This window comes from Calonectris borealis, chromosome 1 (assembly GCF_964195595.1).
Source record: "Calonectris borealis chromosome 1, bCalBor7.hap1.2, whole genome shotgun sequence".
Taxonomy (NCBI): domain Eukaryota; kingdom Metazoa; phylum Chordata; class Aves; order Procellariiformes; family Procellariidae; genus Calonectris; species Calonectris borealis.
The window spans coordinates 83,323,637-83,348,561 of NC_134312.1; the positions used below are offsets into that span (position 1 = coordinate 83,323,637).

The 24,925-nt window shown below is 41.0% G+C and overlaps 1 protein-coding gene across 1 annotated transcript; it reads right to left on the reverse strand.

The window, feature by feature from the left end:
* Window positions 1–205: 205 nt before the first annotated feature.
* Window positions 206–24,756, reverse strand: GALNT8 (polypeptide N-acetylgalactosaminyltransferase 8). The gene is made up of 11 exons (XM_075162872.1): window positions 22,590–24,756; window positions 19,298–19,586; window positions 16,383–16,549; window positions 15,123–15,306; window positions 12,939–13,136; window positions 10,202–10,316; window positions 7,057–7,242; window positions 5,329–5,466; window positions 4,395–4,490; window positions 3,649–3,816; window positions 206–1,870 (listed from the first exon to the last, which is right to left on the reverse strand). Exons 1-11 carry the CDS (start codon window positions 22,783–22,785, stop codon window positions 1,691–1,693), a joined length of 1,917 nt encoding a protein of 638 aa, XP_075018973.1. The 5' UTR covers window positions 22,786–24,756; the 3' UTR covers window positions 206–1,690.
* Between the last annotated feature and the right edge of the window lie 169 nt (window positions 24,757–24,925).

Sequence of the window (24,925 nt, forward strand, 5' to 3'; positions counted from 1 at the left end):
ACAAAATCAGCCAAAAAGCAACGTTTGTGGAGAGGCTTCAGGAAATTAAAACAACTCATACTTGAGATAAAATATTCGAAGCATTTTGTTTCAGCATTGACTCCTGTGTATAACCAGAGACCATACATTAAGAACCAGAAAATCTAGACTTTCTGGAACATTTTGATGTTTTCCCATACTCTAATTTCAAAACAAAATTGTCCAAATGTCTGCTACATTTTGATTCTATTGAAGTGGCATATTAAAATAGAAAAATGATTATGTGAACACTTTAGTCAACATCACCAGTAGGCCAGATTATCATTTTAGTTGTATTGACTAAATTCCCACTCTCTTCATTGTGCTTGCCGAAACACTAATCCTTTGACTTTGGTAAGACACACTGTTGAAGATGCAGAAAACCACCAGAGCACATATTCCTCTTTCTTTGGTGTTTTTGGCTTTGACCCAGGACATGTGAATAAAAGTTGATTTTAGTAGTTTAAATTCAGTCTGGTTTAAATGTGGTGTTTTTAAGAATCAATTTTCAGAACAGAAGAATACAGACCCTAAGGACTAAAGACTGTCCTATAAGAAGAACTTGTCCAATTCCAGTCCTGAATATCAGGGCCAGATTGCTCACATCAAATTTACAGAGAAATTAGAAAGGAAAAAACAAATCATACTGGATTATATTAAAACAAATATTCAAACAAACCCTGAATATATTTTCTACTCAGATAAAATGCCTGGCACCCTTTTGATAACAAAATTACTTTAGGCTGAAACTCTATATAGTTTTAATGAGTTTATTTTACAGGAGTTCCCTTTAACAAATAAGCATAGGTCCTAGGAGTGGCTACTCTAAGACGTAGGACAGCCAGTTCCACCTGACCCTATTTCTACAAGAACTCATATCCTGTCTACCTGGAAGTTGCCTCCCATTAGCAACCCATGCCATATTTTACTCAGTTTCTTCGACAGGCATATGCTATTGCATTGGCCTTGTATTAGTTTGTGGAAACCACTGAGTTGAATCCCCTTGTTTCCAAGGGGACTTTATCCATGCTGTCTGCTGGCTAGCACAAACCAACTTCAGGTAGGTAAATATAAAAAGCCTTAGTGTGGCACACTGCTGAATCTAACCAACTTCACTGAGAAACTGAATTATGTCTAGGGACATAATTTACAGGGACAGAAGAACAAGGATGTATTTCATTTCACCCACTAGCATGAGCATATCTTGACAAGAAGGTTTGCATTATCTGTATGACACAAGACACGAAAAATGGTCCAATTCAGCCTGAGATAAACTCTGCGTACAAGACGAAGTCAGACCCACTTTTGTTTCTTCTGAATTTTCATATCTAACCAAAGTTAGGAAGTTACACCGGTCTTTCATTAATGAGCAGAAATAGGCACTTCCAAGGGACAACAAAAGGAACTCAGGTGGGTTGAAAAGCTCTTAGACGTAACTGCTTCTCTCCGGTGATAATAAGAGAGCAAAGACATTCCCTCTCCTAATTGAGGAAACTCAGGGGGGGCTGATGCCCCAAGAATGTGATGAGATGAACTTGCACCTTTGCGTGAGTAGCTCATAGCTCCTGCAATAACTACTGCATTGTAAAATCCCATGTAAAAAACTCTTGAAATCATTGCTTTCAGTGCTGCATTATGAACGTAGCAATTTTCAAGGAAAAACGTCCTCTAGTCAATGCTTTGAGTGCTGCGTCTTCTCTTCCAGATCTTTTGTCTTTCCCCAGTTCTTAACCGTGTGTTGGATATTCCACTTTTGTCCAGTGCAGGTCCGCATTACAAGTCTGTGTGAAACTGGATCATCTGTTGTGATCTCGAGGCATCTTTTAGTGCTCCTGTTGATTATGGCTGATCCCTACAAAGGGAAGGAAATATGAGAGAAGCTGAGGGCTTATAAATTTAGTGCTCAGTCAGGAAACAATTCTCTTGGCCTCTACAAATGTGTCTGAGAAACACTAGTAGGTCACAGACCTGAAAGAAAAATGTTGCGTTTTTCTCGGGCTAATGATGCATGACAGCTTATGGAACTCTCCAAGTCATATTAAAATATATTTAGAGGTTTATTTTGTGTCTGTTTTGTTGGCGTTGGGGGAGAGGAAGAGTGGTGTTTGTTTTTTGTGGGGTGTTCGGGGGTTTTTTTACAGTTCAAAAAATCATTTTAGTAAATTTTAATACTGTATCCTCTTTTGAAAGAAGAGAGCTAATAACAGGTAAGAGAATATTCATCTCTTATCTCTGAGTCAATATTTCAGTACCAACTACTGTGAATGGGGTGGGGTGTGATTAAGTCAACTCATCACGCCGGAAATTAGGATTTTCATAAGGGGTTGGGCTCCAGAACAAACAGGATCTTAACCACCTCCTTCAGGCAGCCAGTTGTTACACTACGATAACGCTCGATGCACACAAGGAACTGAAGGTTTACTTTTAAGGTGGGTCTAAACTTCCAGAAACATACCTGCAACTTTTTCTAAGTTTTGTGGTTACAGACCAGACTAAAGATAAAGGAAAGCCCATGTTAGCCCATGTAGGTCTATATTACTTGGTGCACATCACTGAAACCTTTGTCTTTCACCAGTTCAACTCCTCTAGTCTCTACCACTCTCTCACAAGATTTGCCTCCTGCTTAGTTTTTCACTGAGAGGGTTACAGTAAGCAGGCCCATACATTACATGTAAAATTAATTAATTATTAATTACATAAAGCTAATAAGGTTTGAACTGCCTGAGAGGGGAGAAGCTGCACGGCTTCCTTTCCCACCTCTCCCTCCACCATTATCTCTGCTGCCTGTTTTTCCTGCCCCAGCAGAGAGGCAGTATCTGTCTTAGACTATCTGACTAACCTAGTATTATCATATTCTGTATTCAGAGGCGCTGAATACAGAATATGAAAGCATGACTTGGGATCTTAAGCATGTCAGCATCGGCTGGCATAAATCCTGCACAAACGGAGACAAGTGAGCATGGCGTGAAGGCTCTCATCGCCAGCTGTAATCTGAGCTCTGAAAGGATGAACCTAGCCTGATCTCCAACAAGGATTTCCATGCTCAGACGCTGGTACAGAATATGGTACCAGAGAGTGAGCAGGACGAGGCATCAGCCCGCTTTTTCCCTAAGACCAACAGGTCCTATGAGGAGGCTGGGAAGACAGATGGTGGACGTTGGAGAGAGTTCACAATGTATAGTCAGACCATCAAATGCAACAGAGGCACCTGGGCTTGCACATTCCCTGCCCAGTAGCTGAACTGTGATAACTGAGCAAGTGAGTGTTTTTAGTCGGCCCAGCTAAAAATTAAAAGACTTAAACCATTAAGTAAAAGGCTTAAACCAGCTGATTCCACCAAGACTGACAGACAGTTGGAGGACAAACAAGTGGCTATGGTTCAGACAACAAGTGAGAACTGGTTAAATTCCGATAACTCAATCAGCTTCTGTTGTGTGACCATCCCCCTGTTTTTAACATCACATACCCCTGAAGACTCAATCAGCTTCACCGTAGCTCTTGTGTGGCACCTGCAAGTCTTGAAATCAAGGCAACATTATTCAGAAGCAAACTGCTTTGCAAGGAAAGTGTCTAAGGATTCATTATAATGGGAAAGCTTATTGAAATGTGGGGATATAGAAACCCACCTACCTGCTTAAAATCCCAGTGCAAGTTCAGGCCTTTATTCACAGCTGTGTCACATTGCTCTAAAACTGGCAGGTCCCCATTTCCAGGGTCTGTTAGACATCTATCAACTATATTCCGTCGGGCCTGTAAACCTCCTACATACATTTCTCCAGTGCTGTGGTAAAAGATATGCTGAAAGTGAAGGTGACACTACTGTCAGTGAATTAAGATACCAGGGAAATCTCACCAGCAGATGATAGCAGACAGTTCCAAAACTGAGGTATCAGCTGTATAGCAACAGCATTCACTGATCTCTCAGTAACTAAACCTGGATGAATTTGACTCTATACAACATCTTTCTGCTTTCCAATGAAAAAAAGCAAGATGCTTACAATTGAATGGTAACCCTTAGCTTCCCTCCTACTGAGAGGACAGGCAGTGAGGTGTGAGGAAGAGCTTCACCTCTCTCCCATTCAGCCGACTGATCTTCTGTTAATCAACAAGATTAATTAGTATGAACATGAGGTCTCACAATTTTTTGGCAAGCCTGAACCAAAAGCCTTAGTTTAATGCACTTAGATCTCCACGGGAATGTGCTCTGCTGCCAGTTGCATTGGGGAGCAGAATTTAATGAAATAAAGGTTAATATTCCCCTTTAGATAGCACAGAGATAATAGTTTTGAAGTGCCTGCTTCATGGCCCTGTGAAGGCTTGAAAGGAACAGTTAGCAACAGCTCATACATGAAGATCTGATCAGTTGCTTGCATTACCTGTGGTGAGTATGCATGACAGGAATACATAATTGGCGTGTTTCCAGGGACAGGGCCTTGATCAATACAGATGTCTTCTTTCAAGGTGTTTTTCATCTGCAGAATAAAACAGGAAATTTACCATAAGGAACAGAAATCCTGTTTTTCAACTCCTCACCGCTAATTTTAGAAACTGTCCTGAGAGCAAGGCTAGTTTATTCAGAACTCTGCATCGAATCCTGAAGTGGAAGATACAATATGGGTTTAGAAAAGAAATCTCAGATTACCTTTGTAGAAATGATTCATCACAGCAAAAACTAAAAGCAAACCTAAGGTCCTTCAAAGACTTATTGACATCAAGCCATGTAGCACCATGTCAGAAGTCACCAGGCAGCTCCAAACAGGTGAATACCACTGCCCAGCTAAAGCAAGGTATGCAAGCTTGGGTCTAGAAAATGCCTACCTATGTTAAGAAGCCACTGCAGCCTGCATGATTAGTTCTCTCTTTTGCAACAGTGGCCTGACTTCCAATGTATTACATGATATCTTGATTCATGTCTGCATGCTTTCCAAATTATCCTGCTAATCTCTGCAGAAAAAAATCCGTATGTTCCATTGAAAAATTCAGGCCCTTACAAGAAGATACTGATCTATTCTTGTTGGTCAATAGATGAGTTTTGCATACAGTAAAAAAAATGCATGTTAAGCACTTTCCCAAACTACTGCTGGGCTCCCATCAGTACATACACAATAACCACAGTTTAGAAATTCTAGACTGACAACTAATATGAAAAAGACTTTAGAAAGCTTCAGTGTCTAGAAAGACATGTAAAACTCTTTTTAAAGTTTCTAGGAAAATATATCATAATCAGCAAAACAGTGTTCACAACAATTCTTCAAAACAGTAGAGCTTATTAGTTGTTCCATATTTCAAATAAACAGATTCAATACTTACTGTTCCATAGCCAACAATGTTGGGAAGAAATACTAAATTAGGGTAAATGTTTTTTATGTACCAGTCAAAGCCTTTACAGTTCAGTTTTTTCCTTAGCTCTTTTCTGGAAGAAACATCTCCAAAGTCTATTCCAGGATTCTGCAAGAACAACACACTTAATTTCAGAACATTAAGGTGGTCTGAGAAACTAGGGAAAATACAGACTTATTTCTCCATATTATCTATTCATAACATAAAAAGTATATTTAAAAGTTCATTTTAAAAAAATGTACATTTTTAAACTTCAGAATTTGCCTAGAGGCACCAATAAATTACTGAAAACCTAACATGTTAAGGCTTCATAAAAATAAATATAAATGATATCAAAGTTAGATATGGTTAGGAAGTCGTTTTCATATTGACAAAAAAAAAAATCTAGCTCAAAGTGAAAAATAAGACAGAGCTTGTTAACAACCTTAGTTTGATCAACAGTTTGTTGACTGTGATGCTCATCTCATGTGGGAGCAATTGAGATTCAAACTATTGTTGCCAAGACTATGTAACCTCTCATGCAAAGTGGAACAGCTCCAGCAGGAAAGCTGGACAGAAATCAGTCCAACAGGAGCTTATACCCTGTCTTTAAGCAGTCCTGTAAAATGCAGTCCGTGACTTGAATAAGTTAGGTTAGGAATTTCAAATAGACTTGTACATCCCAGAGAAAAGGTGTCATCAAAGATGAACAAGTTTTACTCAAGTTTCACTCAGTGCTAAAACTGATACTTTGTTCCTATCAATGGCTTAGTTTCTGATGACTAGCATTTTCAAATGAAAAATTCCAAATATTTTGGAAAGTTAATGAATGGGGAAGGAAAGTGGATTCTTCTGAAGTTTTAATTTATGCTATATCACCATATATTTTAATTTGTTTCTTTAATATCTATTCTAGAAAACACAAGGAGGTGGGAGGCTATTCTTCCTTTGTTAAAGATTCATAAACCCACTGAAGTGCAGGCTGGGAAAATTCATACAGTTTTTTTATTAACTGAAGTTATCAATACTCTAAAGACCAGGTCTTGACATTTCCAATATTCTCAACAGTTTCTGATGGAGAAAAGTTAAAACCATATTCAGAAGTACTGAAGTTAACCAAAAGGAGAAAAACCCCTATAATTTAAAGGACTTAGATTATTATTATTAAAGGAAAGTTCTTAATTTTCTGGTATTACCATTTTTCATCCTTCCAAGGATGCTATAAGACTTTCCCCTTTTTGTTCCAGGAAAACAAAAGCAGAACTTTCGGCTGCAGAGAGGAGAGCTCACTTAAAAAAAGTCATTGGGTATGTGATGAAGAGTAATTGAATTCTATATTTGAAGTTAAATTTGCTTGTTTAAAAGATATTCAGGGACACCCAGATCACTAGAGACATGCTCTTTCATGCAAAATTATGAATATTCCAGGAAAAATATTCCCTACTTTCCCTAAAAAAGTTAAAATACATGTTAAACAATTCCATTTTATATTCTTTAAGCTAGGCATCAGCTCTTGGTCTGAGCCTAAGAGGAACATGGCTATGATCATGGCTCTCAGATGCCATGCATATCAATAATTATTAACATATCAATATTATTTTTTTTCCCCACAGTGACTGTTATAACCACACTATGCCTCTTTTTTGTGTGACCACATGCTCTTATTTGACCACTTTCAGACTTTGGATTCCAATTTGAAACACAGAGAAACACTGCAACCTCAATTGGAAGATTCCATGCAAAGTAGACCATGTACTTGTAGTCATCCATCCACACTTCGGCTACCCGCAAGGCGTTGCGTTTCACTGCAATGCTCAAGTCTGGCAGGTAAGGCTTGTGAGCTCTTTCCAAATGAGCGATCCTTGAACAGGGCAGCACTTCTACTTTACCTCCACACTGCCAGGCCTAGGTCAAGAAGAAAGAATTTGAGGTAAAGTTGCCTATTTATTCAAACTCTTTGCACTTTTTGTTGAAGTGCTCCCATTTCTCCTTGCCCCACTCCTTCACCAGATGAACTGGCAGGCCCTCAACATTCAAAGCTCTATTTTCTGGCTTGAATGAATGAAAAGAATTTTTCAATACCTTTCATTTCTGCTGTGTGTAGCCCTATCACAGGTCCAGGAGAGGAAAGGCATGTTCTTTCTTCCTTTTCTTTGCCATCACCATTAACAAAACTACTCACCAGTTTCCTGTGACAAGGCACTCAGATCAATTGGCATAGATACGCTAAGGCAAACTGGTACATACCTCCAACTGATCTCACTAGGAGCTAGATTGCTAAATACTGTGGTGGTTATGGGCCTGAATCCTTCAGAAGCAGTGACATTGCCCAGGACATGCCAAGAGCAAAACTGGTCCTGCAAAAATCTTACACATGAGGGAGAATTCAAGAGAAAGAAAAAATCGAGTGGATTCCTGGAAAATATCTACATGGAATTCAAAGAAATACCTAAGCAGGCCACAACCAATGCTTCAAAAGTACCAAAGGTCCAGAACAATCACACCCAAACTGACTATACATGAACCAGTGTAAGTATGGAAGCTCTTCAAAAGGCGAGCAGCTATGCAGAACTGAACTCAAGCTGGCAAGTCCACATGGCACTGTACAATGCAGATTTATTGTACTAGTTTAGGGATCACCACATAATGCTCCACTGTGTGCTATAGACTTCTTTCACATCTTCACATTAAATTTTCCAGGGCTGGCAGCTGGCTAAAGAAAAACAGAAGAGGTTGCTTGCTTGCTAACCAAGCACATTTGACACAAGAAACTCTCAAAATGGAAATAAACAGAGACCTTTAATACTATTTTTACAGTCCATTTTCAGAGCAGCTTTGTGTTTTAATTGAACGGATTCTCCATTGTTTTCACCTCCAGCATTTGTGTAAATAACTACAGACATATATTGCCTCCACTGTGAATGGTGCAGGGCAATAAAGAATAAAGTGTAAATGTATTTTCAAGCAACAGAACTGAAATATTAATTCGCAGCCTGCCTCACATGACATGAGGTGATGACATGTGACATTTCAATTTTAGACAATCTGAAGCATGGGGTCTTTGACCACGTCCACCACAAGTACTGGAGAAATGTGTCAACATCTCCAATATAGTATCAAACCCAAGTTAGTACATCCATGTGACTCAGAGTGGTGCCTCATACATAGGGGCTTTGTTTAACATGGTTGGAAAACTGTTGCTATATTTCCTCTGGATCGTCTCTTCTACAAATCAAAAAACCTCATTTAGGCCTATTTCTGCTATAACGTCACATATTGCAGGAACTCTATTTGTTCTCTTTCCTTTCCTTCAGAGTCTTCAATTGCTCCACATCTTTCCTGATGTGGAAAGTTTCCAGAGTTTTGGAGTTTCTGGAACTCAAAACACAACTCCAGAAGAGAACTTAGCAGTGGAAGAGAAGGATCATCAATGCCATCCTTTCCCATCCAGCTGCATGGCCATGTTGGCCCATACAAATCTGTTACTCACAGTTCTTTTCTAGCTGGATGTTCCCCAACCTGCACCTCTGTAGGTGTTTATTCCTCATGTTTCTCCTAATTACTGCTGTTTTTCTTCTTTGCACAAAGCACGCTACCCTGTTATAGAAAAAAAACCTAGATTTGTTTGACATGATGTGTTCAGACAAATGTATATTGTCTGTATTATCTTTTATGTGGTTACTAATAGATACCAGAACAAAAAAGAAAAAGCTGTAAGAACATGCGAAAATGCCCGTACTGGACCAACGGTCCACCTAGCCTAATTTTCTGTATCCTGCAGTGACTGCAAACTTATTCCTGGGAAAGATTAAGAACAAGACAAGTACATATGTTACCTCTCACAGTCCCCAGTTATTTTCAGGTCAGGGGACTTTCTGCATATTCCTGTGATTCACTTTTGTTTACTAACTCTGAGTAGGTTTTTCTTCCATAACTGTTCAGTTCCCCCACAAATGGCTGCAAGTTTTTAAGACCCACAATACTCTTTGGAAGGAGCTCTGCTCCTGGTCTGTTGATCTGGTCTGCTACTGGAAGAATGAAGCACCTCCTCCTCATGTTCATTTTGAAACGCATTACTAACTTCTTTCAAAGCCCCCTAGTTTTCATATTTACAGAGAAAAAGAATAATCAAACCCTTTTTTCCTAGACATTTAAGTCTTGCTAACAGGTTTATAATTCTCAGGTTCTACCATCCTTTCTCTTCTTTATAGAGATAAGCTCTGTATTCATTTTTTTTCTTCTCAGGTCTTCTAGAATATCTCCAACCACCATTGCTTTTAAAAAATACTCATCAATAGAATTTTTAGTGCTCTCACATGTTCCCTAATAACTGAAGATACTCCAGATAAAACTGCTCTGGCAAAAAAAAAAAAAAAAAAAAAAGCCTCCATTCCTGATTTGAAGACATCCAAAATTGAAGAACACATTACTTTCTAGGGCAGACAGACCTCTTTCTGGTTTTGTTTTGGGGTTTTTTGTTTGGTTTTTTTTTGTTTGGGTTTTTTTTTTCTCTTCCTAATACATAACTTCATTTAACTTGATCTTATCTTATCCTTCTGCTGAGCCAAGAGACATATACCTTAAATTTCTGCAGAGTACCACATCTTGCGAGATTCAATTTCCTCACTGAACTAGGTTTTTGTGTCAGGAGTCAAAATCCTTAAGAAGTATCAACAAAAGCCTGCTGATGAGCCTTAAACACTTTTGGAAATCTATCACTTCTCTTTGCTACCCAAAATAAAACAGAATTGTTCTGAAATATTAACCCATGCTTTGGACAACAACCAAGCAGCCTGAGTGCTTTCAAAAAAATCACATACTAATTTTCACTGTCTTTCAGAAAAAGATGAAAAAATAGGCTTACCCTCAGGCCAAGTTCCACATTTTCTCCTCCATATATGTGCATTCCACTGTCCAGTATACCAATCTCACCCAGAAATTTCCTATCTGCAGCAAGAATCCCCATTATAGATGGGCTCCTGGAGAACCAAACAAATAAAATCAGAAAGAAGCAACAATGATGGAAATAAAGTCAAGTCAACTAGCCACCAATCATATCTTGAACTTCCAGAAGGATTCCAGTTGTATCCAAGAGAGAGTAACAGATTTAATTCAGAACGACATGTGGATCAACATTAAAGAATCCAGAAGACAGCAAATAAACTTGATCAATGATCTAAAAAGCATGATCTAGTATTTTTAAAGAACTAGATCTATTTTGAGAGGATATGTAACAACAATTTTCACATATTGTCACAAGAAAGAAATTAGATTACAGTGCAGCGAGGAAGAATTAGGTTGGACATTATGAAATTTTACCTAATATTAAGGAAACTTAAACACTAAAGCCCATTGCCAAGGGGGACTGTGGAATCACTGTTAATTGAGATTTTGAAAGAGAGATGAGACAATTGCCTGGCAGGACCAGTTTCACTGTAGATTAATCCACCCTAGAGGTGGGGGAAAGGGGACTGAAAGGGGATTTGGTGCTCTTTTGATATTCCCATTCTCTATGATCAAACCCGCTCCTATTTTCTCTGGTCTAAGAATTGTGGACAGCCCCCATTAAACATTCTTTAACCTACATTTGGCTTGCTTTCATTCCATTCTCCTGCCTGAACCATTAATGCTCACTGTATAATGTTTTTAACACATACAGGTGCCAATTTCACCCATAGTTCTTTATCTAGGTATCTGTGCAGCCTTATCTCCAACGCTTGGCTACCAGGTGTAGTAGTATACGAATGAAGAAATCTGCTATCTCATCTGACAAACACAGTACATTATTTTCAAATGTTTCCACAGTGCCTTTCATCCTCAGGATCTATATAGTAAATTTTAAAGCCCTTTATCTAAATAAGTATGGTGGATTAACCTTGGCTGGCTGCCACCAGGTGCCCATGAAGCCACTCTCTCCTTCCCCCTTCTCACCAAGGCAGGGGAAGATAAAAAGATGCCCGAGCAGGGCATGGGGATGGAAAATGGGGGTTCTAGTTAGTTCATAACACTTCATCTCTGCCACTATTTCCTCTTCACACTTTTCCCCTGCTCCAGTGTGGGGTCCTCCCATGGGATACAGTCCTTCATGAGCTGCTCCAACATGGGTCCTTCCCATGGGCTGCAGTTCTTCAAGGACTGCTCCAGAATGGGTCTTTTTCCACAGGGTACAGGAAGAAGATTGCTCCAGTGTGGGTCTCACAGAGGCTGCAGTTCTTGCCAGCATGCCAACACGGTCCTGCCTGGGCATTTCTCCATGAGCTGCAGCTCCTGCCAGGAGCCTGCTCCAGCATGGGGTCTCCACAGATTGTATCTTCTTTCAGGGCATATCCACCTGCTCCAGCTTGGTCCTCCATGGGCTGCCGTGTGGATATCTGGCCGGCATAGTCCTCCACACACTGCAGGGGAGCGACCTGCTTCACCATGGTCTTCTCCACAGGCTGCAGGGGAATCTTTGCTCTGGTGCCTGGAACACCTCCTTCCCCTCCTTCTTCACTGACCTCAGTGTCTGCAGGCCTGTTTCTCTCATATTTCTTCCTCACTTCTCTCACTCACAGCTGCTGCGCAGTATTTTTTACCCTATCTTAAATGTGTTATTGCAGGGGCACCACCAGCATTGCTGATTGGCTCAGCTTTGGCCAGCCCCGTATCCATTTGGGAGCCAGCTGGAACTGGCTGTGTCCAACATGGGGGCAGCCCCTCACCTCTTCTCACAGAAGCCATCCCTGCAGCCTCCCCCACTACCAAAACCTTGCCACAAACCCAATGAAAAGGATAGGACTAGAAAAACCTGATGACTGTATCTTATCTCTTGCTAGTTTTTTTATTACTGTTTGATAGATGGTTAATAATTGGTAAGGGAGAGTCAACAATAACTGACATCCTTGTAGAACAAGCAAACAAATGGGTTTATATATTCAGCACGAGATAGCTGCTGGTTTCATAGCACCAGCAACCATCTTGTGTTGAATACATAAACTAATCTGAGCTGTTAAGGGAGCTATCAGGAACAGAAGCAAATATATCGGATCCTAAGCCTAGCAGCAAGGGATCACTTTAGGTATAACAGCTGTGTGTATTGTGTTCATGTCTTTTTCTTGCTTTTGTGTGATACACAAGTGATAAGGGTTGAAAAAGGCTGCCCAAGGTCACTATAATCATATGTCACTCCAACATCTCCAAAGAAAGAACTTGAATCCATGTGAGTCCTCATAGCTCAGACATGCAATTGTCTAGTGAAGTTGCAAGATTCACTCCATATTGTTGGGCAAGCATGGAGAGGGGCCACAGTTCATCTTGTATAGTCAATAAATATTGCTACCACACTTCTAGCTAAGGAACATAAGACAGAAAAATCAATGACTCAAGGATTGCCTGAAAATCTGACAGCAGGATCAGCAGGGCAGATTCTGTCACACAACCCTGCAACTGGTGTACTGAGATTTTCAGGGCTGCTAAAGAACCTACGCTTCCAAACCAACTATCTAGATATAATGTGATTCATAGGTATCTATCCCACCACCTACAAAACATCTTCCCTCTGCTAGCTCTATGTTGGATATCATGTATCTTGGCTCACTCTCAAAGCAAGGATTCATACTTACCGGACTGGAGCTGTTTCATCTTTCAGAGCATACCATTCATCTGGTAAAGGTTCGTAAAGGCACCAGAGTGCCCAGTCAAATCCATCTGCAGCCACTGAATACTGAAGAAGCTCAAAGTCATCAAACCGAATATTGTCAAATACTGGTGATATTATAACAGTGCGATCTTCTTTTAGTCGAGACAAAATAGGTTCAGCCCTACCAAAATTAAGAAGCAGAGTCTATTCAGCTTGAAAAAGTGGAAATCTAATGAACAGTACTAAACTTTACCACCTGCTTCTAAAACTGAGTTAGCTACTTTGCTGAAGTCATTGACTTTGGCCTCTACAAAAAATTATATGCCAGTCTTGTAGCGCTAGTAACCCAAATTTCTAATGCCATGGCTCAATTCTCCCTTCCATTAGGCTGCTTCTGCATTTTGACTGTCACTAATCAAACTAACCATAAGTTCCATGCTTAACTTGCTGGGTTTATTGCTACCTGGGTCTGCTTCCTACAGGCTCTAAAGAGTCTTCGCTATCTGCATGAAGAGACAAGAAGGGAAAAGGAAAGAAAGGAGACCCTTTCTGTAAGCCCGGAGGGGTGCTGTAAGCCTGGAGGTCGATCATTCACCGTCTTTCCCCCGTGCCTTGATGGCACGGCTGCTGTATGAGGGGAAGGGTGTGACCGATCAAGAAGAGGTGTGATGACGGAAGAAGGCTCAGAGAAGACAGGCAAGGATGATGTGCTCATAAAGCTCAGAGAAGAATGTAGGGAGTGACCACGGCTATCATAAAGGAAGCTGAACTTATCCCAAGGGGACCAGAGAGTGGCCTTTGTTGCAGATAAACAGCAGTATCAGTTGAGTGGGTCAACTGGTTATGTACATGGCCTTCCTAAAATAATCAATAGAAAGCATTATCTTCCTGAGCCAGCCAGACCAACACGGGGGAAGTGTATATGTCGCTCAGTCCAACATAAAGTATACAAATTGAACACCCAGAAAAATGAACTTCAAAGAGAGCAACGCGCTTGAGTTGGCTTCAACTCATATATTCCTTCCCAGCGACTAGGGATGCCCAGCATCTTGACAGTGAGCATATAGAGAGTGGCAATGTGAATCCCGTTTGTACTGTGATTCAACTGTGTATTGCAATTGCTGTACTGTGTTTCTGTTGTGATTTCATTATATTGCTGTATCACTTTTTGAAACCAAAATCCCATGTATCTTCAAATAAATAAATTTAGTATTAAAACATTAAAACCTCCTCATGTGGAATATCTAGAATAACCTGGTTAGAGAGTATTAGACCCTGACAGAGGGCGTGTTTTTGCTGGACCCCAATTGTTGTTAGGCCTAAAAGAACTAACCTTATCTCTCCCTACATACTTTTGACAGCCCAATCCCAATGAGTCCTGAAAGCCATGACTAAAGGACTTCAGCATTACCTTTAAGACTGTAACAGCTAGAGAGCGTCAGTGTGTTATCAAAAGAAAAAGAGAGATCTGGACCACATAGAGCCATTTGGGCCTGAGAAGGGCTGGGAGAAGAACCTTGCTCCCAGAAAGTGAGACAACATGGACAATAGTCAGCCAGTGAATTCAACAACCCAGAGGGGAGAGAATATAAAGAGATTTCACACAAAATAGTACCATAGACATCACTACCTAACAGAATGTAAATATCCATCATCAGCCACTTGTTTTGTCTCTCGTTGCAAAAAGAGTCCTACAGAACTATGATGCACTATTAAACTAACAGGCAACAGCAAATATCATTAGCCAAAGTTGGAATAAGAATCAACCAATTTAAAGTCATTGGGTATTATGGCTGTCTAATATACTTATAAAAGGCCAAAGCTGCTGGCAGTGCAACTAAATAATCTGTGTCATTCTTATGTTATTTCACTGCATTCAGTCTTTTTTTCCTGGAAATGTAATAAATATACAGAGAAGGTAGGCATTTCTCTCTTCCTCTTCACTAAACAGCTTACTCTGTTACCTGTCTGCTTTGCTATTTATTTCAATAAATTGTATCCCTTTTCCTCTGACTTGGTGGCTGATAAATGACTTGGTGGCTGATAATTAACATGTGGCAGGCCAGAAAGGAGAACCATATATGGGATGCCTGTCCCAGCTACACAGTTATACTCCTTGTCCACCTCTCTCCCCACTTCAGAAACCCCCCAGTCTTCATAGTCTTACCATGCCACGTTCGCTTCGACATGAGCATCAAAAATTGCAACAACATCTGCAGTTGATGCCTCCCAGCCAGAAATCCTGGCTTGTGTTAGGCCTTGTCTTTTCTGATGTCTGATGATCTTCAGCAGTCCAGGATGCTCTGCATTGTAATTTTTGATGTGTGTTTCCAAAGGTCCTTTCAGATCATCTAAAACCAGCCCCCACATTTTAATAATTAAAAAAAAAAAAGTTAATTAATATTAAGAAATGGAAAAGATTATGTAAATAATGGCTTTCTAGCTTCTCCGAGTTCCAGACAGAAAACTGATTTGTTCTTTGCAATAGAACAGGTAGAATTATTCAGGTACTCATGAATTCAAGAGGCTTATTTTTAAAACCAGCTTCCATTCCAGGAGTTCAATTAAGTACCTGAATTTCATTTACTTTTAGTGCTATTATATGGCTTCTAAATTGTACACAAACACATCAGTATGTAGAAACTTTAGACATGTGCCATAACAGCAACCAATTAGCCGACTTAGTGCAGTAATTTCTGTGTGTAATTTCTACCATGCAGAAAGGAAAAGCAAAAATAAACAAGCCCTGAAAATGTTAAATGCTCGTATAAAAACTGTAGGCATGCCAACTCCCTCACTAAAGGAAAAAAATAGTGTCCAAGAAAAGGAATAGAAAGTTGGGACCTTTTAGCATTGTTTTGGAAATTCACTTAAACTCTTGCTCCACCCAAACGGACATGTTTTTCTAGCAGCCACAAAGCCTTAGAAAAATCAGAAACCAAACACATCTCATCAGGCAAGGAGAAGAAAAAGATCACCCGTAAGGTCAGGGGCATACTGTTTCTTACAGATGACTTTACAATGCTTTGTTCAGCTCCATTTTAAGAGCAACGAGGCACCCACTGCTTCCCCTAGGAGTATTTTCCACAACCCAAGACACCATTCTTCAAGAAGTTATTATTTCAGATACCTACAGAGATAGTTTTCTTAGCATGCTTTTACTTTGGTACTGTGCCTGATGAGCCAGTGATAATAAATACTCTCCCACTTCAATTTTTAACCTTTTCAAATACTTGCAGAGCATCATCCTGTTCCTTATTAGCTGCCTTTTTTCAGGCTATTAAGGTGTTTGGGCTTTTTCCCTGTACTCAATATACTTCTTAATTTTGAGCGGTCTACTCTGTGTGCACTCAAAAGGCCACCAACAGTCATTTAACACAACAGCGGCATAAATTAGCAAGACTCCTGCATTCCCTGGGTCACTTACCATTTGAACTGTAATCATCTACCAGGATGATTTCTTTCAATAAATGAGAAGGTGTTCGGTTAATTATACTAGTAATTGCACGTAAGATGATTGAAAGTGCTTCATTCATAAATATAAGTACAACACTGAGTGTGGGAAGGTCTTTTGGATATGTTTTCATTTTACAGCTGTAACAGAAGAACAACAACTTTAGCACAATTTCTAAAGAAAGTCAGCGAGCAAGGCAGCTGCAAGAAGGCAGAATTAGGATGTTGGGCTTAAAACATATAGTGAAAATCAGCATAAGAGTGAAAAAAAGGAACTCCCAAATCCAAGTTTCATTATTCATTTGAGTTGCGTTATGTATGTATATAAACCATTTGGGTAAAGTTAAGATTTCTGTTAAGACAGTAAGAAAGAAAAATTACTGTTTCTCAATCCAAAATGCTTATAAAATATTGAAACTAAAGAATACAGCCGACTCAGCCAGGGATGATCAGCTTACAAGGGAGTGGACATGTGAGTGAAATTTGGCTTTTTGCATTTACAGAAGGACAATAGCCAAACCTGACAACAGACAAAAGCAAATTGGACAATAATCCCTTTGTATGTGCAATGAAGAAGAACAAGGTAGGTCTAGCTATATTTAACTGACATGGAAGAAGGATTCCCTTGGACAAGGGATCTCTTTAGAAATTCTTGAAAGAGCTTCAAAAATCCTTCTTACAGAGTAAACCAGGCCTCGTGGAACTCCATGGCACACCACAATAAATTGTTTCCAGTACTGAAATGAACTTGTTTTGTGCTTGCTTGAATAATTCTGGACTTCCTGCTTTCTGTCAAAAGATTTTTTAATTTTTTGTTTTTTAAGTATATATTTCGGATATTTGTCAGCTCTGCTAATTAACATCCTGGCCACCGGGCAGATGGTGAGGACTGGGTGGTCTTCACAGTACTAAGCGCTAACTCCCTCTAGAGCAGACAAGAGAGCATAGCTGGATTCTCAGGCTGATCATTCCCTTCCCTTAGAAACATGCTCATGAAAGCAATACACAGACTGCATGAGTTGTGTGGCTACATAATGCAACTCTCTGCGACCCAGGCTTGTGCTCCAAGTAGACCTCTACAGAGGCAATTGTGCACGAATGGATTGCATTTTTGTTGGAATTTCTCCATTACCTTATTATCCATTAGCACAAGAGCCTGAGTGGATATCTGCAAAAGGTGATCTCTGCAATTACGTCTTCACAGTGAAGCAGAGGAGCACCAGGCACTGCAGCCGTTCTTTGGGACCACACAGACCAATCGTGCACTTGCTCCGGCCACCTCTGTAATGGCAGCTCTAGACAGTTCTCCCCAAAATGATCCCCCAGCAGAGTGGGGATCGTTCAGCTCAGGGCTGCCTCAGGAGGATCTGTGGCTGGCTCCCCACTTTGTGCCCTCACACAACGCCACACCCTCTGCCTGAGCGCCCCAAGACACGCTGCACAGAAAGCCCCCTGAAACTCACTCTGGAAGCTACTACACGGCCCTCACTCTACTTCAGACACTATGAACTGAGAAAGGCATGCAAACCGTCACTATGTGCCAGAGTCAAGGCTTGATCCAAGACCCAGAGGATACCACATATTACTGTCTGCCCTGGATGGAGCCAGCTCCATCCAAGCAGTACGATGAGGACCCAGTTGCATAACCTGCTCTTTGCATCTTCCAGAGGGCTGCCAGTAAGACAACTCCCCTTTTCCCAAGTACGACATTGTTAATTCACGCTCAGTTTGCAATCCACTCTGCCCCCCACATCCATTTCTGAAAAGCTCCATCAGATTTAGTACAAGCGACCACAGGTACAAAGGTGTAGGCTGGCAGTATATCATCTGTGACATTCTCCCACGTTTACACGAGTTAATTCCTGTAAAGCTTACTATTATCTTTCGCAACAAATTGTGTAACTTATCATACTATGCAGAAAAAAATGTGTTTGCTTTTTTAACAGATACTTGCTCCTAATGAGGATTTTAATGGTTACTTACGCCAGCTCCCATAGTACCACTGGGCTGCTTAAAAAATATTATCTATTGGCTTCAAGAACCAACTAATTCCTGGAAAAATCCCTTAAGCTTTCTCTTATGGAGTACTCTTTGATAACTTGAGAGGGAAAGAGAGAGAGAAAGTAAGGCTATGAGGAAACTCCCAAGGTCACCAGTCCATTATGGCTATGTCTACACTACTAAAGATAAGAGTGCCAGGGATTCAGCTCAAGTGCTGAATCTTCCCTCACCCTTCATGGGACTCACTGGCCAAAAATTAGTTCCAGCCACCTGTTTGATTTCTAATCATCTTTTAATATGCAGTATAGGTATTCCCCACTTACGGTCTGCAACATAGCTAAGAAAAACAAGCATTTTGTTAAAAAGGACAGAATTTTACAATGTAGGTTACTTCTTCATCGATTATATTTTGGGGGGTTTCCAAAGGTGGGTGGGAGAGGACAGCTGAAAAACATCACTTTGGATATCTCAGCATATAAGAGGCTTACATAAGACAATGTAAGAGACAAGAGAAAGCATGCTTCAGATGTGCTGGGCTTTGGGGCTTAAATAGAATGTAAACAGACCAGAAGGTCTCATATCTCTGAATACTATGGTTAATTTTTCCCCTTTTTACTGACAGTTAGAAGTCCTGAATTAATTGTAATGTTAACATGATATTCTTTTTCCTAAGTGTCTTCTCTACACTGTGACTTCTTTTCACAATCTTTGGAATATTACAAGTCTGAGCAAGATCTGGAAGAAAATTATAGGGAAAAAAACCCTAAACGAACAGAGTACAAATTGAGATCTGTTAGTAGATTATTTTAACTTAGTCCAAAGTACTGCGGATCCCTTTCCCTTTAGTTTCATGTCTCCTTGTGAATGTAGAGAGGCCTTATACCACACCTGGGAGATCTGGTGTCTCTGATAGGTCGATCCAGAGGTAGACGATCACTGAGATAAACATTATACCCATAACTTAAGAACAGATTCTGTGCAACAGTTTGCTCCTCTTCCCTTAAATCTGCACCCCACCGTTTGAACAAAATTGAGTCCGGGTACAGCAAACGGTGTACAATCTTCTTTTCCTCCTTTGCATTATCAGCTTTGCGTATTTCAGTCTTGGAGTTATCTTGCAGCTTCAGATCATGTTCTATTTGTTTTATATTTTCACGAAATGCTTCCACTGATTTTGCTGATTGAAAATAAAAAAGGATTGATTATAACAGCAGTAGAGAACACTCTCCATCATCATAACTGAGCCAAATTCTCCTTATAACACTGCAGGTCAAGAGATCCATGAAGTTACAGCTAAACTGGTATTCACATGAGAGTAGCATCAGACCCTTCTTCCTACATGAGAAGAGTTTTTAAACATCACATTTCACAATACCCTGTGTCAGATTCTGCTCTCAATTGCACGAGTGCAGGGCAAGGGACGCTGCGCTGGCATCAGTGGGGAAATCTGGGAGTAGAGGCAACACACAAATTGTTAAATTGGGCCCAAATAATTCCATGATGTTATGCTTGACTTACATTAATGTATTAAGAATCCATAATGGATTAGCATCTAAGTCAGGTTGTTGATACCATATTGATCTTGAAGGTAAATACAGTAAATGAGCCCTTCGCCCTCTTCTTTAATAAGCTTACTGGAATCTTTTGACTTCCACTTAGAAAAATTTGAACAGGGTGAACCCTAATCTCTCAAGGTTTTATTAGATTCACAATATTGTGCCATAAAGAAAAGGCACAGATAGCCTGTGAGAGGTTGTTTAGGACTTGAAGGTAAATACAATAAATGAGACCTTTGCAGCATCTTTTGAAAACCTTGCTGTCAGTTTTGACTTCTGCTCTATCAGAAACCTTTGAATAGGGTTTGTTCTAATCTCTCAAGGTCTTGTTAAGTTTACATTAGACTGTGCCATATAAAAAAGGCATAGAAAACCTGTGTGAGTTAAAGCTTTCTACAATCAAATTACTGTCTTGGTGAATGAGGGGAGAGGAGTGGATGTTGTTTAAACTTAAGTAAGGCTTCTGACCCTGCCTCTCATGCACAAGCTGAGGAAGTACGCACTAGATAAGCGGATAGCAAGGGGATAAGATAAGGGGATAGCAATAGTCTGTGCATGTGAGGCGTGGCTGATACACCAGAGAGTCCTGCTGCCATCCAGAGGGACCTGAAGAGGCTGGAGAAAGGCCAACAGGAACCTCATGAAGTTCAATATAGGCAGGTACAAAGTCCTGCACCTGTGGAGGAACAACCCCACGGATCAGCACCAGCTGAAAAGCAGCTTTGTGGAAAAGGACCTGGGGGTCCTGGTGGACACCGAGTTGAACACGAGCCAACAGTGCGCCCTTGTGGCAAAGAAGGCCAACGGTGTCCTGGGCTGCATCAGGAAGAGCATTGCCAGCAGGACGAGGGAGGCGATCCTTCCGCTCTGCCCAGCATTGGTGAGGCCACATCGGGAGTACTGTGTCCAGTTCTGGCCTCCTCAGTACAAAACAGACATGGACATACTGGAGCAAATCATACAAAAAGCCACTAAGATGATTATGAGACTGGAGTATCTGTTATAGAAGGAGAGGCTGAGAGAGCCTGAGAAGGCTTGGAGGCAGAGGGGGTACTTATTGATGCATATAAATGTCTTATGAAAGGGACTAACAAAGACCGAGGAAGAGTCTTCTCCTGGTGTTCACTAAAAGGACAAGAGGCAGTAGGCACAAACTGAAATACAGGGAATTCCTTTTCAAAAAAAAAAGAAAAAAATTCTTATGTTTAACTGCTGGAGTGACCGAAAACTGGAACAGGTAGACCAGATAGGTTGCTAAGTCTCCATCCTTGGAGATCTTCAAACCCCAACTGGACAATGTCCTGGGCAACCTGCTCTAGCTGATGATGCTTTGAGCAGGGGAATTAGAATAGACCATCTCCAGAGGTGCCTTGCAACCTCAACTGTTATGTGATTCCATGACTAAGCGTTGAAGTGAAGACTTCAGCTTTCTTTCAAACGGCTCTAAAATAATCGACAAAAACTATGCCCAACTATTGATGTCCATGAGAATAGGTGCCAGTGAAGACACTGTCAACAACAACAGTGACATTATGGAATAGGGGATATTAAACATAACCAAGCTGTACGGGAAAAATTCCTTATCAAGTTCAAGGGTGCCCCAAGTGGCATTTCAAACAGCTAGTTTCCAGCTTGGATGATCGAGACATTCTAAGTTTCTTCTTTTCTACCTACCACACATCTAGCTTTAATGTGAGGAGATGTGGACAACATGTCAGTCAAAGCAATGCCAGCCAGCAGGGTTCTGGCTGCTTTAGCCCTCCTACCACTGCCATGAGGTAATGAGATTCAAAGAACATGAAAGAAGTGGGAAATCAAGGAGTCCAAAGGAACTAAAGAGGTGGATTCTTCAGCTCTTAGTCAGATGGCTCTATTGTGCCCACTTCCCAACAGTTCAACCTACCTGAAAACAAGGTCAAAATTCACCAACATTGCTGTGAGAAGGAAAAGGCCCTTTTTAAATTAATATTGCTCATATACAAGCACATCTGCTGGGATGCTGTTGGCCTTTCACTGTCGTGGGATGAGAGAGAAGCAGTCCTGCCAGCAGATTTCAGCTAATGCTGCTTAGAAACACAGTCGAATCGAACAGATGACACAGAGTTCATCAACGTCTTTTCCCCACAGTAACTCTGTTGTGTCTATGCTCAAGGTACACAAAGGAAAAGGAATGAGTGATTCACAGTTCCCCGTATTGCTCACCTACATGGCAGAGGCTGAGGAAATGGGGCATTTCCAGATTCTCTCAAAAATAGCTTTTTATGGCAAACAAAATAGTGACAGGAATAATAGCTGCCTGAGATGAGTATGCTGGTACAACCACCACCTTAAAATTGCTTAACACTTCTAAAAGAGTTCAGGGCCAGGAATTGTCTAATATGCAAAAAACCACCATGATGACTGTGAAAGACTTTATTGTTTTGTGTGTAAGTAGAGAAGCTATCAAATCTTTTTCAAGATTACAAGGGAAAAAAAAAACCCAAAACAAAAAAAAAAATCCCAACACAATCAAAAGTGTCCAGGGAAAATCAGATAAACATTATCGCTGCTATCTGTTATTCTATCCTTCAGAAAATCTAGGTATGTAATCCTCAAAAAGTTAAGCAGTACGGCATTTTACTTACAGAGGTTATGAATGTTCCAGTCCAAATGGTCCAGTCTCTGAAGGATGTTATTTTCTTGGTTCAGAGATCGAGCATTAATGTCCAAGGAATGAAGTCTTCCCTTTCTTTGATCATGCAGTAAGTGCAGCAGATAACACACAAAACCTGTGTTTATGATTAACAGTGCAACTTTATGCGGTCTCTTCCAGGGTGCCATTGTAAGCTTAAAGAAACTCAGTGTTCTGCTGCTGGTTGGAGTTTGTCTGTGGTTCTGGGTCTGCACTGAGTCTTCTTTCCAAACGCACTGTTTCAAATTGCCTTTACTTGACTGAGAGCTGACTGTGCAGGTGAAGAAATTAACAGAATCTAATGAGTCATAGAACTGATGATGATAAGATATAGCTTACAGGTGTTTTCATTTGAATGCTTACATGTATCTGTACAAGCTATAATGTCAGAGAAAGCATGCAGCTCTCACTGGCTTGTGGGATGAGTCATGTGAACAGAGTGAGCACCGGGGCTGATGCTGTGGGAAGTGCAGGGCTGTTGGGTAGATGTCAGAAAGCCTGTCATGCAACAAAGCACACGTACACATAAAGACGTTTGGAATAAACCGCAAGACAATTCTGTGTTTCCTGGCCATCAGCACCTGCGGAATTGTGAATCTAATTAAATAAAAATGTGAAAATACATTAAAATGGATTTTCCATCAGTTTTTGAGCTGGCTGGAAGCAATCGTGACTGGTACAGGGCACTTCACAGCCCTCTCCCACCCAGGCCATTCCTGCAGCTCACCGCTACTAAAACCCTGCCAGTTATGCCCCGTACACGTATGTGAATTCGAAGTAGCGCTCACAACAATAACTAGCATGTGGAGCTTTCTTTTCCATAAAAATACCAAGCTGCTTCATGCTTCCCAGCATTGCTGTCCCAGTGTGGGTCATCTGCTAGCCACAGTCGTGGCATGTGTCCCCCATGGGCTACAGTCCCTTCAGAAGTGTCTCCTTCCAAGAGTACGTCTGCAGCCCCCTCAGCAGTCCTCTCTGGGTGTCTTCTGCCTTAAGGGCTGACGCTCTTTCTTATGTATATCAGTTCATGGCCTCTTCCATCACAGGGCAGCCCTGCAGCCCCTGCTACAGAAACCCGAACAGTTATGCCAGGTACATATTGCTGTAAACATTACTTCAAATTCACATCACTAGTGTATAATCATCTTTTATTTTCCCTCCTGTAAAAAACATCAAACTTTAGCCTGATTCACGTGAAAAGTGAAGAACCAAGACTACTGAAGAACAAATCAGTCATGTATGCCAAGATCCCTCTTCTATGTTAAATGCTGATGCAAAAAAAAAAAAAGGACAGGGAGGAGGGATTAAAAAAAAGATCTCCTTGCTATTCACTTGCATTTCTTTGTCCTCGCAGGTCTTCCCAAGATCTGGGTATTGCAAATGCTCCTAGGCAGTGTGACTATTCACCTGGCAAGCCCACCTGTACAGAATCACAGAGTAGTTGAGATTGGAAGGGACCTCTGGAGGTCATCTGGTCCAACCCCCCTGCCCAAGCAGGGCCACCTAGAGCTGGTTGCCCAGGACCGTGTCCAGTCAGCTTTTGACTCTTTCCAAGGATGGAGACCACACCACCTCTCTGGGCAACTTGGGCCAGTGAACAGTCACCCTCACAGTGTTTCCTGAAGTTCAGAGACTGTCCAAGTCGCGGGTGGGTTACTTCCTAGGCGTATGGGACAAACTGTGTGATACTAGGAAGAGCATTTCAGGATTGTACAAGACTTATGGGATGCTTAGGAAAGGAACTAAAGGCAGGAAAAAGAAGGGAACAAGGTAGTTTGGGGAGGAATAAACATGGAAGAATGATTGGCTGGTCAGTATGCTTGTCTGGCCGTGCCCTGCACCTGATCTGTCCTGTCTTCTTACTAAACTCCACTTCTAAGCATATTGCTGGGTGAGGGACTCTCTGTTCTGTGTGCATTTGTGTACTTGGAGGTCTAAGTGCCAGCAACTGGAGTTCACAGGTCAGAGGGACCATGTGCCTGTGGTGCCAGCAACTGCAGTGACCAGAGTGAGCGAAATCAAGTCTTGGCAACTGAACCGGTGACCTGGAGTTTATCTCAAACTGATAGCTAAATCTCTCTTTCCTATCCAAAACCTACTTAAGGCTATAAAGCATAGGAGTGTACATATGAGAAACGGGCAAGGATTATGCCGGCAAAATTGGAGACAGACAAACACCTTTTGTTTTCATTTTCACTCAGTTCTGTCACTGTACCAAGTTACTGCTCTGTTTAACACTTTCCTGGAACGCAACCCTGTACTTTGCCCAGGATGGCCTCAGTCTTCGGA

Bases quoted from the DNA above. Each gene is read 5' to 3' on its own strand.
- GALNT8 (XM_075162872.1), bottom strand. From the start codon at position 22,785: ATGGCACCCTGGAAGAGACCGCATAAAGTTGCACTGTTAATCATAAAC. The intron at 15,307-16,382 runs GTAAGTGACCCA...GGCTGGTTTTAG, and splicing joins AGATGATTACAGTTCAAATG to ATGATCTGAAAGGACCTTTG. The intron at 3,817-4,394 runs GTAATGCAAGCA...CTTCACTTTCAG, and splicing joins GTCATGCATACTCACCACAG to CATATCTTTTACCACAGCAC.